This window comes from Dermacentor variabilis, chromosome 4, assembly GCF_050947875.1.
Source record: "Dermacentor variabilis isolate Ectoservices chromosome 4, ASM5094787v1, whole genome shotgun sequence".
NCBI lineage: Eukaryota > Metazoa > Arthropoda > Arachnida > Ixodida > Ixodidae > Dermacentor > Dermacentor variabilis.
Genome location: NC_134571.1, coordinates 207,023,958 through 207,038,153, shown reverse-complemented (window position 1 = coordinate 207,038,153; position 14,196 = coordinate 207,023,958). Strand labels below are relative to the sequence as shown.

At 46.0% G+C, this 14,196-nt stretch overlaps 1 protein-coding gene across 1 annotated transcript; it reads left to right on the top strand.

The window, feature by feature from the left end:
- Positions 1 to 12,282: 12,282 nt before the first annotated feature.
- LOC142580087 (iron-sulfur cluster assembly factor IBA57, mitochondrial) lies at positions 12,283 to 14,196 on the top strand. Its single transcript, XM_075690862.1, has one exon. The coding sequence runs from the start codon at positions 12,344 to 12,346 to the stop codon at positions 13,433 to 13,435; it is 1,092 nt and encodes a 363-aa protein (XP_075546977.1). The 5' UTR covers positions 12,283 to 12,343; the 3' UTR covers positions 13,436 to 14,196.

The window sequence follows — 14,196 nt, the reverse complement described above, 5'->3', positions numbered from 1 at the left end:
ATATGTATACTCATGAGATGTTTCCAAGGGGAGTATTTATTTGAAAGCATATAATTTACATTGCTGATAAAAAAACTTATTTTGAGTGAAATCGAACAATTGCATTCGTTCTTGCCAGCGTGGGTGGCCAATATGTTGCCACCTTACTACTTAACATACATAATTCAACCTTTCAACAATGCACAAACATTACCAAAGCGCACAAAATTAAGCAGTACCTCGACAGGCATGCTTCCTCTCTCACCCATGGCACCAAACAAGGATGTTCGACTTGAGACTGTTTGATACTGTCAGCATCATACATGCATGTTCTATTTTGATTGCTCTACATATAAAAAATAAGCTCTACTCAGGTTATACAAGTTAGTTGGGCATGGGCTGCATGTTGTTTATGTATTTGTGCAGTAACAGCCTAGCTAGCTCATGCACAGCCATATTTTAGGAAAATGAAAAATGCATAGCACAACATAAACAGCTGGCCAGTGCCTGTATTTATTTGAAAGCAAACCGAGATTATCAAGGGTAGCTTAGCAATGAGTTCAGTGACCTCTTGTGGTGTGAAAAGGTTGATGTAGTTAGTAGTTTTGTGTTTGTCTTTCTTAGTTAGTTGCTGTTTTAACATGCACATGACAATGAAATGAAGGCACATAGGGTGGAAGACAGGGCCACACAAAAAGTGAGGAAACATTCATTGCCATTTTTTTTTATTTGCATAACGAACCAGCGAATAGTTCCTTAGGTTCAGTTTTGTGAATAATGCACAAGGTGTTCTGCGTAAAACTGAAAGATTGTTGTGCTCCATTACCTATTCACTATTCGGGTAACCAAATAAATGATACCCCCTTTAGCACTGTGAGCGCAGAAATTGGCAGTCAAGACACCGCAGTGGCTCAGCCTCTGTGCCAAATGTGAGATTGTTCCAGGAGAAAGCATGGATACTGGTGAATTGGGTATGCACTCACATCTCCTATTCAAATGCACACATCACAAGTAATCTTTCATTCCTTGATGCATTGCTCACCATTGTAGACCTTGTCTCAGCATTGTGCGTGTGCAGTAATATAACTTGGCAAATCAAAGCTGTGGTTATTCAGTACACTGGAAGCAACTTTGCATGTAGGTTAGATAATATAATGCTCCTACATATGGGTCAGCTTAATATTATCAGCCGCTTTTTACTAGTCATTCACTGTTATGCCTGGACTATACAGTGCCACTGGACAATGCTGTATTCCTGCAGGCATGCTAGAACAGCTGGCTATGCACAAACATCCCTTTACATTGCGCTTAAATTAAGGTGGTGTAGATGTGCTCTCAGAATGTGCTTATAAGCATAACTGCTGAGCATTCAAAAAAGCGCTTGAAATGTAAGGGTGGATACTCAGCTTTGCAGGTGTGACATTTTACATTTATAGTGCAAGGACACATCGATGGACAGGAAGGACACCACACAAATCCTCGTGTTGTGACCTCGCAGTCACAATGCAAGTAGTTTTCTGTGGTTTTTACCTATAAACATGTGAAGCAATCTGTAAATTCAAAACTGTATTAAGGAAACGGAGACACCATGAAAAGCAACATAACACTAAGGTGTACACATCTTTTTTGTCACATCAGCTCTGTGGTGCAGGTCAAATACGTATAAATGCTATTTGTAGCTAAAAACAGCATGCATTTCACATTTAGAACTTGGAATGTTCAATGGTAGATTTTTAATGTGTCAGACATACATATGGTACCTTGTCCAATGCTTTGCACACAGATAGCTATGCTTGGCACAACTTGAGTAGCACATTCACAAGGGACTACTACATGCAAAATCCGTTTTGCACCTCTCCTTTGATATTCTACCCTCCGACACAGAAGTACAGACTGGAATTTTTATTTATGTCAATATTTAAAGGCACACAGGTTTTTGCTATCACAGGTCTCAATCTTCCACACAGGGCATTTATTGCATGTTCTGAATGTGCATTAATTGCCGATGGTATATCTTCTAATGTGAAAATAGTTTGTTCGACATAGCTTTACCTGTTTATTTTTTAACTTACCCATAAGTTATCTGCCCTACTTGTATACACCTCCTTCAGTACTGGTATCTGTGATGTGCCTTCATTAGCACAGTAAATGTTGTGAAAGCTGTTAATTCATAAAGTAACAAGCCCATCCAATATAAACAAGAAACTTGCACGCAAGGTGATCGCGTCAAACCAGCTGAGATGATGGTACTAATCTATTTGTTTTCGCTTGTGATAGCACAAGTGTTCCCACTTGTGCTGCTAGATGGTTGTGACCGATATGCTCGCGAAGGTTTGGGTCATTCACATTTCAAGAGATGAGTAACTGTTACGTGCAACATCTTCCTCTGCCTATATCAATGACTTAACTATATGTGGCAGGTTTAGCTGTGTGATTATTGGTGTGGCTGAAGTGATGTATCACACATAGTTTCCGCACACTACCCGATTGGCGAAAAGCATGCAGGAATTGGTCTTTGAGCTATTGGTTCAGTGGTGGCTTTCCACTAAACTGACTGTTGAAGAGGCAGGTTTCGCTTCATCGAAAGGCCCATGTGAAAATTAGCCTAGAACTCATGACGCCAAATACTGTCACCATGCGTGACTGAAGAAGAACATGTGACAGTACAATGAGCAGTGGAATTAATCTCACTAGTATACAAAGAATTGCAGCTGGATTCAGTATTTCACTGCTGGTATACTAAACACAAACCTTTATATGAGTTGTTTGGATGGCATAATCAAGAAGATTTCTCTAATAAGCTATGGCAAGAGCTAAATAAAAAGCTGCTACCCCAGGTACTGCATTAGCCTAAAATATGCATTCTCACATGCAGTGAATACAGCCGACAAATTGGTTTACACACAGGTATGAAATGTTGTAACTGTATCATGTGCTAAAATTTAAATAACATCAGCTGAATACCATATAGAACATATTTAATGGGGTATAGTTAGTGCAACATGCCTTAATATTAGATGTGCAGTTTTATTCACACACATATGCAAGTAAATGCAAGGTACACATACGTTTGTGTTTACCTGCTACTGTGTGCATCAAATGAACAGCACAACTTATACAAGACATAAAGACAAAATTTTTTCACACCAGTCTAATTCCTATTAGCTATGCAGTGATTTTTTTTTTTCTCACATGCAGCAACTCAACTCCGTGCATAAGTTAAGCTGATATTGCTAATCTAGGCTAGACATGGGTGTCATTCCCAGAATACGATAAAGAAGTGACCATGTGAATGGGCCTAAAATTGATTGTTTTACATCTTATCTGGCTGAGTAGCAAATTTGTGTAAAAAAAAAATGTAGCACACTGACAAAACAGAGTGGCTAACATAATATAGGGAGCAGACACTCTGCCAACAGAGTCACTTGAAAATTTTGCCAGAAGTTCGTCCTCATTGGCTGGCTTCTGTCACATAACTAATGCTGACATAACTGAAAATTTGTGTTCAGGATAAACTCATAGCAGCCGACTTCTCAGGGACAATGCACTGTGGCCATGAACATGCTAAAGATTGACAAGAGGCGAGGTCCCCCTTTTCAGTCTGGCAGTGCAGCTGAAAACGGTTCAGTTAATGAGTGCAGCCGTGGCCTATGCAAAATAAAGATCAGTCAGATAGCCACTTATAGCATCCAACATCCCACACCCACGAATGATAGGTAGCAGTAAGCTTACTGGCAGATGAAAGTGCACTGGAAAAACATTTAATGGACATACTTTGCAGGCCCAAGTCAGGTTAATGCAAATTATTTGCTAATGACTGTTGGCAGAATGAACACGAGGAAAGAAAATAAAGCACTTATCAGGCATATAATGCTGGTACTTGTGCTATTGTTCGCTTTACACTGAAGGCTAGTGCCAAAACAGGCGACAAGAACCAGTTAATCAAATAGGGTGGATAAACGAAGTAACGGAAAACTTTCGCTTACCCACTTCTGCCTGCATTAGTAACGTGACCATGGCTAGCCAGTGAGGAAGAACTCTGGGCAAAACTTTTTTTCACGCAGTTCTGCTGGCTGCTACCAGAATATTATATAACGCCATACCTGTGACACTTACTTGTTACTACTCGTCCTACATGTTCATTTTTACATTCATATTGCTTTTTGTCAGCAAGCGTAAAATTTTTACTTAATAAGAAGGTAGTAACAAGTTCTTACCTATAACATATTCATCTACCGTGCCACTGGTGTCTTCACAGACAGACTCTGTGCTTAGTCACCAGTCTGAAACAAGCAGCTCAGATGTTTGGCTATGTAAGCCGCTTGGATCACAAAATATAAAGCAATGTACTTCGTGAAATGTAGAAATTCTTGCTCTTCACACTCATGTCCACATTATGAAAATCAAGGCTGCCAGAAATTTGCGTTCATGACATTAGTGCTCTCAGGCGCGTCCACATTTCACGACAGCGCTGAACGTCTTGACGTATGCAATTATTATGTTCCCTAATTTCCCCCGCCCCCCCTCCGACAGAAGCATCTTCAACCGTGCAGTAACAACTTTTGAAAGAAACGATAGATGTACGAAGCAGAAAAGGCCGGTGTCATAGGTGTTATCTGTAAGGGTACTAAATATAAAAACGCGCGATGGGCAACACTTCTGCACCGTTCACTTCTGAGCACACGCACATCGCGCAGAACGAGCACTTCTACGCCCAGCAACGCTGCGACACATCGCACATACAAATCACGGTTTGTAGCCTGCGAACACATTTCGTAACAGCAAGAACACAGCTCGAACGTCGCGGTCACCTCGACGCGTCGCAGCCGGCAAAACGGCTCACACGCAGTATAGCATACGCGGAATGGCAGCGATAACAAGGCGATAAAAACTTATCACTACTGATCGTATCATTACTTCTGAAAGTTGCGAAGGGCTCGCGTTCACCACTTCGCGGAAACGATCCGCGTGCACAGAACAGAAACCAATCGTGTTCGCTGGGTGCGCTATTTGGACGCTACTTATTTCGCCACGCACTGAACATGTGTCCTGCTCAGAATGCACGTGTATGTGATGGACTTCTCGTTTGCGACACGCACGCGAAGCATGGAACAAAATATCACGAAGTCGACGGCTTCAAATATTTCTTCCGACGCTATCGTAAACACAACACGCTTCCTGCGCTCCGTCTGTTTCTTTCGGCGATCGCACCCACTGACGATGCCTGGAAGGGTGCACCGGCTTGCTGCCTTCGGTGACTATCTCCGTGGGTGCCAGATAACTCTAGTAAAAATCACAAGAAGGAGAAAAATAGACTGTTTCTGACGCGGCTGCAGCTTACGCATTGCGTCTCCCGCTTCGCTTCGAACAATGTTTACTGTGACGACACCCGACACCGTCCGCCCGCCCAATTGCCCGCCTCGGACGCGTGCGTCTATTTGTCGTATAAAAATCCCTCACGTGACCTGTTCCTAGGTTCCTAGGGACAGCATAGTAGGGATGTTTGAGAAGGCGCGATGCTGGCGCCGAGCGACGCCGTGGCGTGTTCGTCCTCGGCGTGATCGTTCTCTGGACCGCGCGTTGTTCAACATTGCACATGTGATTATGCTTGCGTTGCTTGTGTCTTGGTTGTAGGTTCTGTGTTACGTGGCGGAAAGCCGTGAGTAGTGGCGGTGCGGGCGTGCGGCAGTGCGGCTTTGGCCTCGGTGAGCTCTGGCAGTACAGAATCTGCGTTGTGTGACCCGTGCTTTCTTGAGAACCCGGCGGTGGTGACAATTGAAATATCAAACTGGCCTAGCGCTTCGGCAGCGAAGTACTGCGAACCGCGATGTGGCGTCGCCGTGTCCGACTTTGCTTAACCGGACATCGAGGGATGTGCTGCTCGCTGCAAGTCATGTAAATGCAACTGCGTCGACCGCCCACTGTTCAGCGCTGAATGTGTGTTTGGTGTGCTGTGCTTGAAACGAGTAGTGCAGCCGTGCAGCGGGGGCTTAGGGGCTGCTCCGTTTGCGCGTTCACAGACATGTGCTCCCGTCATGGTTTCATTAGTGGCAGTCGCGGGATTGTGGTGTGCCAGCTCCTTGCCTAGTATGAAGTTTACGACGCTAACGCACAGCATGTTCACGTTTTTGCGCGCTATATGTCATTTGCATGACGGCCGAGTTGAAAACGAGACATATCTCGGTGTTCTTTGCGTTTGCGTGTTGTAAATTATTTTGTATTGCGGAAGTTCTGGGAGTCTTATTACGCAAGAAGTGCGATCGTAAACATAAACACATGTGTGTCTGAAATTTTGAATTACCCATAATACCCTTTACGACTGATAAGTGGGCTACACGGCCTGTGTGAATCAGCTACCGTATGTTGCGACGCTCTTCCGTGCGGTAGACGGATGCATGGTGGCGCGTTTATTTCTGTACCGTTGTAAAAACCATTTGTTTATTCACTCAATACAAATGTACGGCTTCTTTGCCGCAGTACATTTTAGTTACGCGGTGAAGTATACTAAAAGTGGGAGGGGGCCGCTGTTAGGCGACCTGAGAGGCGGCGGGTGCGCGAGTGCATAATTACAGAACTCTTATTGTGTAGTGATTGTGGCCCCTTTTCACTTTTAGTATGCTTCACCGCGAAATATTAGTTTACTGCGAGAAAAATAATCGTAAAAAGCCTAACTATAAGCGTAAAGCCTAGCTACAGTAAAACCTAGCTGTAAGAAGCTAAATGGTTTTGGTGTAGACCAGTGGCCAAGTCCGGATATGAAAGAGGAGGAAGAAAAGCCGAGTCTTTCCACTTCAACACTGGGAGGCACAACTCCTACAAATAAATACGACTCATACTTATTTGACTTTGTTAAGGAGATTACCGACTTGCATTGGCAAGTGTTCACTTCGAGAAACACTGAATGAAGTAATCTTCCTGTGCATATTTCACCAGCTACTGCATCATTGTTTCACATCATGAAGCTGCAATTTTCTTTATGCCACAACTTGCCCAATTTTGTGTTTTGCAGCAGGATGTTAGCAGCGCTATTAAGGCACTTAAATACTCATGAATAGTAGTAGAGAAAAAAATATAAGAAAGCAGTGGCTTTTTGTGCGTAGACTATGCATACACCTGGTGCTCTTATGTTCATTTTTTTCCTATCTGCTAAACCATTCTAAACAAGAAAAGTTTATACACAGACCACAACTAAATCACAGGTATCGTTGGTAAGCAAAGTATATTTATTCGGTGACATTTTCTGCAGCCCTGCTATTGGGCTTTCCTTCCTTTTCAGCTGTGCAGGTTCATTAAGAAGTGATGAGACAGTTTGACAATTTTAATCGTTGAAAGACTTAGCAAAACCTCTTTCGTGTTGTTTTTTCTTGGTTTCAGACTCTGCGCATTGCATTTAAAGGCGTGTTTTCTGTGTTTGTTGCTTTTTCTTTATGGGTAGGGCATGTCAACATTTTTTACACAATGTCAAGTATGTGGTGCCATAGACTTCTTAGATGGAGTCTTGCCCTTTCATTCTGTACAATATGATGTCGGTTTTTTGTGTCCAAGGCCGTTTTACAGCGTGGCACCCAAGCTTGAAAGATTGCTACTCACTGCTGGTGGCATGACACATGCGACATTTCTTTTCAATAATAGGAAGTCTGTCACTTAACCTGCGCACTGGTTGTCTTTTGTCTCTTTGAATTACAATTTGTTGCCTATATTTGCTCTTTTGTTGCATTTCAGATTAGGAATGGCTATCATAATTGACATTTAACCATATTGCACACAATGTGGATGATAAGTATTTGCAATATATGGCCACCATAAATATAATAGAAGTTAATAATTCAAGAATAGTGCAGCCATGAATTGTGGCTATAAGGTACCAGCACTGCAGGTAGCACTGCTTGTGCAGAATATAGTTCCACTCTACTACTTTCAAACATCATAGTTTTTATCTGCATTTGTATGGCTCCAGTTTCTGTGAACAACACACATCTGGTGGAAGAGTGGCTTGCACCTGCAGTTGGGTCCAATGAATAGCCAAATTTCTGCCCGTTTTCATGCTATTAGCATATTAGTAAAGACAGTCATTCTTATAGTAGCCTGTTTGCCCAGTGTAGAAGCCGCTGCAGGGTGTCAGGATCTCGTACACATCTTCAGCTTTGCAGGGGACATAGCATCTGGCACATAGTTTGTCACAGGCCATGTATTCAGGGCAAGTTGAGTTTACTCACTAGCAAAGGGAGAACCAAGCTTGTTGGATATGAAGTAAACTGCCTGTATACTCATTGGCCTTCTTCATTTCCTGTGACATATGTGGTTATAGCGACCCTTGTTTTAAGCACTTCTTGTCCAGCAGCGGTCATTTGCTTTTGAAACACTCAGGATAGCTTTTAGCAAGCTTGGCAGGAATAACACTGAAAAACCAGCAGATGTCAATTCTTGCACTTATCATACTTATCGTACAGTATGATGAGGGCGTAAATAAATGAGGGTGTACCTCAAGGCCTTGTAGTACATGTCACGAGTTTGGAGCAACATGATGTATAGCACTTTTTTGATCGCATGCTATAGGTTTAGCAGGTGTGGCCATGGTTGAAGTGCAGTGCAAGGTCAAGAAAACAGGTATCTATGAGCAGCACCCCTGGTAAAGGAGACTCTGGGGGAAACTAGTGGGAAGCCTGTTGAACATCTGGTTGACCCACTTGCTGATTCCATCAGGCAAAGTATGATAAAGAGAAGGAAGTCATCAACACATCAGAAGGCTTTTACATAAAAACAATGTGCTAAGGTCATAACATGCCAACAAGTCTTAGCGTGCAGGCTATACACGACCAACTACATATGCCTTCTGTTCGGACATTGCTCATTTTAACTAACAAGGATGGAGTGGACAAAAAAAGAACAGCAGCTCCATTAATTTGGTTTCACTGGTATCAACAGTGTTTTGTAAGTGTACATTGCCATACTCCCCAATGCCTTCTTGGGTGACATCAGCAAGGACGAGCTTGAGGCAAGGGGTAATAGACGTATTTACAAGCTAAAAATGAATGCATGCATGGAGAGCACATTGTGTCCAAAAAGTAGGCACTTCCACAGGAGCGCTGGAGAAGGAACAGATTAATAACAGTGGGCAAGGACAAGCTACTAAACACCCAACACTGTTGCCATGTAACGACCTCTGAAACAATCCCTCTTAAAGAAGAAATCATCTTTGTGCATCTATAAAGCGGGAAGATGGGCAAAGCCCCTTCAGTAATGCTGCCAGCTTCAAAAGTCCACCTTGCACATCCTGAATGCTTCCTTCTCAGGACTTTGTTGGGTGCAAGCATTCTAGTGTCCAAAAGCTGTCATTGAGAGCACTGTTGGTTTGGTGGCAATACAGTTCAGAAACGATTGCAACAAACCTCCCCTCCTAGTTGGCCTGGATGCTCACGGTGCTTATGAAGCAGCACCATGAGGCAAGCAATGTGAACGGATGCCTCCAAGCCCTTGTTCGTTTATCACACTGTTCTGTTATAACAACCATGAGACTTGAAACTAACAAGCTCAAGTTTGGCACTCGCGTGGTTACTGCGGAGGATCCATAAAAAGCACAAAAACAGAAAACTCAAGGGAAAGGATAAAGCACCATTTAACACTTAGTATTGCTGCAGCCCACCCCCTTCATTTATTTTGTCTGGTCGTGCTACATCTTTTTACTATAGATAGGCATGAACTTAGGTTGTGTTCCAAATCAGTGTCCAATTTTTATACACACTATGTGCTGGTTCAAAGAGGCTCGAAACACTGCAATGGAAGCTTCAAGTAGAAAAGGTGCCTGGAACAAAAAACTGTGCTGCAACCATCACGGCAACATCTTGTCCCCTTAATAAAAATTGTGCTTTCATATTAACTTGAGCCCTCCAGTTTAGAGTAAAGTACCAGTGCACTTATGAACAATGAATCAATTCTCAAAGAGCATGTGCAGTCCAGCCAAAAGCAGGGGAAAGAATCTGCATTGTGCTCCTGCATTGAAGGTAAATAACACGTACCATAATGGCGAATGTGCTTTAGTAAGCTTCCCTGCAATATGAATTTGTAATGTGTGAAGAATTGTCAATGAAGCTTACCACGAGTACAGATGCATTTGCAAATTATGTCCCAATTGAGAATAATCAGCACAGTGTAAACCTATGTGCCCTTTCCACTCGCAGTATGCTTTACTGCACGATGCTTATTTACACCCCTGTATTGTGGTGTAGCAAGCTGCAAAAGAAACATTGCGTAATTAGGCTTCTTACTATAATCTTTCTCGCAATACACTAATATTTCGCGGTGAAGCCTAAGCAATGTACTGCGGTGAAGCATACTAAAAGTGAAAAGGGGCCACTGTCACTGTACATAATAAGAGTTCTTTAATTATATACTCGCGCACCCGCCGCCTTTCAGGTCGCCTAAGTGGAGATACTATGCTGGCTGATAGCGGCCCCCTCCCACTTTTAGTATGCGTCACCGCGTAACTAAAATGTACTGCGGTGAAGAAGCCGCACATTTGTATTGAGTGAATAAACAAATGGTTTTTTACAACAGTACAGAAATAAACGCGCACCATGCATCCGTCTACCGCAGGGAAGAGCATCGCAACATACAGTAGCTGATTCACACAGGCCGTGTAGCCCACTTACCAGTCGTAAAGGGTATTATGGGTAATTCAAAATTTCAGACACTCATGTGTTTATGTTTACGTTCGCACTCCTTGCGTAATAAGACTCCCAGAACTTCCGCAATACAAAATAAGTTACAACACACAAATGCAAAGAACACAGCCATATGTCTCGTTTTCAACTCGGCCGTCATGCAAATGACATATAGCGCGGAAAAACGTGAACATGCTGTGCGTTAGCGTCGTAAACTTCATACTAGGCAAGGAGCTGGCACACCACAATCCCGCGACTGCCACTAATGAAACCATGACGGGAGCACATGTCTGTGAACGTGCAAACGGAGCAGCCCCTAAGCCCCCGCTGCACGGCTGCACTACTCGTTTCAAGCACAGCACACCAAACACACATTCAGCGCTGAACAGTGGGCGGTCGACGCAGTTGCATTTACATGACTTGCAGCGAGCAGCACATCCCTCGATGTCCGGTTAAGCAAAGTCGGACACGGCGACGCCACATCGCGGGTCGCAGAACTTCGCTGCCGAGGCGCTAGGCCAGTTTGATATTTCAATTGTCGCCACCGCCGGGTTCTCAAGAAAGCACGGGCCACACAACGTAGATTCTGTACTGCCAGAGCTCACCGAGGCCAAAGCCGCACTGCCGCACGCCCGCACCGCCACTACTCACGGCTTTCCGCCAAGTAACACAGAACCTACAACCAAGATACAAGCAACGCAAGCACAATCGCACGTGCAATGTTGAACAACGCGCGTTCCAGAGTACGATCATGGATGGATGGATGGATGGATGTTATGAGCGTCCCCTTTGGAACGGGGCGGTGGCTTGCGCCACCAAGCTCTTGCTACTATGCTGCCTAATATCCTACCTAGGTTAACCAATGAGAAACAAAAAAAAAAGACACTATGAACTACCACGTCCAAATTTTCTGATACCCTATTGCGAACTGTGCTTTTGTACGTCTCCGTCTTTTGTCGTTTCCCTACTTTTCTTCCACCAATCCTCCAATCGCCTCTTACTGATGTCTATTGCGGACCTGTTTGCTTTACCATTGCTCCCGCTGAACCCAAGGGCTTCAAGGAGGCCAGTGGTGCCTAAATCGACCGCTGGATAGACGTCTTCACATTCTAATAAAATATGCTCCGTCGTTTCCCTAGCTTTACCGCAGCAAGCACATGCTTCTTCTTTCTTCTTATATCTCGCTTTATAGGTGCGTGTTCTAAGGCATCCCGATCTCGCTTCGAAAAGTAATGAGCTTCCCTTTGAGTTATCATAAATGGTTTCTTTCCTAATTTCGTTTTTTCCCCTTAAGTAGTTACTCATGGCAGGTTTCTTTTCCATTGCCGCCACCCATGAGATTAATTCAGCCTCTCTGACTTTCCGCTGATCACGCCGAGGACGACCACGCCACGGCGTCGCTCGGCGCCAGCATCGCGCCTTCTCAAAAATCCCTAAACGATGCTGTCCCTAGGAACTTAGGATCAGGTCACGTGAGGGATTTTTGTACGACAAATAGACGCACGAGAAACCCCCACAGACGGTGGCGCCAGATTACCCTCTAGGTGTTATAGTGAGAAACTCTATGCTAAGATCCAATTTGATGCAGGTTACTTTACCGCATGCTTTACCGAGACAGCGACGGTAACGCCGGTTCTGTGCCAGTTTCGCGTTGCTATAGAATGACGTTGCTGTAGACAGCATCGACCTTTCGTTCTAACAAGATGCAGAGCTTCGTCACAATTGCCACCGCTAAGCTTCCGCGTCCCCTAGCCAACGTCTCGACCTCGGCGCGGCGGCGCCTGTGCAGTAAGAGTGACCACCAGAGACTGATCGTGTGCGAGAAGCTGGCCAAGTCGCGCAAGTTGGTGCGACTTCGCGGTGCCGAGAACCTCGCCTTCTTGCAGGGTCTGGTCACCAACGACACGCGGCACCTGAGTGCGACGGAAGGGGCGGCTGGCGGCAAGCCCCGCCGTTGCATGTACGCGCTCATGCTGAATAGCGTCGGGCGCGTCCTCTACGACCTGATCATCTACCGACCGGGGACCGGCGAAGACGAAGTGCTCGTCGAGTGTGACGCCGATGCCCGCCAGGGCTTGCTGCGACTGCTCCAGCTCTACCGGTTGCGCAAGCCCATCGAGATCGGGCCGTGCGACGACCTGGACGTGTGGGCCGTCTTCCACCCGTTCTGCGGCGCTGTGGATGAACCGCCGCCCGCTAGCGATCACTGTCCGTACACGACGAAGGGCCGCTGCGTTGTGCGCGATCCGAGGCTCGGCCTCCTGGGGTCGCGAGTGCTAGCGGACGCCGGAGAGGACCTGACGAGCACCGACCCGACTGTGGTGCGCGCTGCCGAAGGCAAAGAACCGAGCTACGCGCACCTTCGAATGCAGCTGGGCGTGGGCGAAGGGCTTCGCGAGCTTCCTCCGGCGGCTTGCTTTCCCCTAGAGTGCAACGCGGACTACATGGGCGGCGTGAGCTTCCACAAGGGCTGCTACGTGGGTCAGGAGCTCACGGCGCGAACCCACCACACGGGCGTGGTGCGCAAGCGGCTCATGCCGGTCGTGATGCTGCACGAGCCGAGCATGTCGCTGCCGCCTGACGCGGTCGTGCGGGACGCGGCCGGCGCGGCGCTGGGCAAGCTTCGCGCGCACCAGGGTCCGCTGGGACTGGCGCTGCTGCGCGTCCGGGAGGCCCTGGCCGCAGACACGCTGCAGGTGGAGGGCGTGCCGCTGAGCGTCACCAAGCCTGGGTGGTGGCCGCGCCAGGTCGCGAGGCCGGCCGCTGCAGTCGCCGAGGGACAGGCGACCACGTAGGCCTCGATCTAGCTACGCCCCGGCCGAACCTCGTGCCCCTGTTTGTGCCAGCGTGTGCCAAGTCCTTCGGAAGTGCAGAGGCCGCTAGTGTCGATGTTTGCCCTGTGGAGTCCTCTATTACACCGCAAGCGTGGGATGACGTATGCCACCAGCGCACATACGCCTTACAGACTTTCAGTAATAGTCGCAGTCACGTTGCGTGATCGTGGAGTATGCAGTGCCCGGCCCGACACGGCTTTCCCGTTGTAGTTGATTATTTCCAAACGCTGGCTGTACAGTTCTGCATAACTTCAACAGAACTCCAACGCTACTGACGCAACTCGGCGAGTCGGTGGAATCTTGACGAATGGGAAACATGCACAGCACATACTCTGCTGCAATTGCCATCATGTTCCATTTAGTTTTTTGTAGCACTGTGCACGGCTTTGTACTAGACCATGCTTCCAAGGACAAAGCCCAAAAACTCGTATTTTTCCATCTCTAACCAAGCCATTGCTGGCTACAAGTTTGGTAGCATCCATGAAAATCCTGGAATTGGGACACCTCAGGAAGTTACCTTCAACATGTAGGGCTTACCTGAGCATGAACATGTCACGAATATATACTCGAGTGGTGGTGTAGTTGCTTTGGCATTGAGCTGCTAAGCTGAAAGGTGCGGGAATGAATCCTGGCTGCGGCGGCCGCATTTCTATGGAGACAAAATGGAAAGACACCGTCGTACCATGCATTGGGTGCTCTTTAAAGAACCACAGGTGATAAAA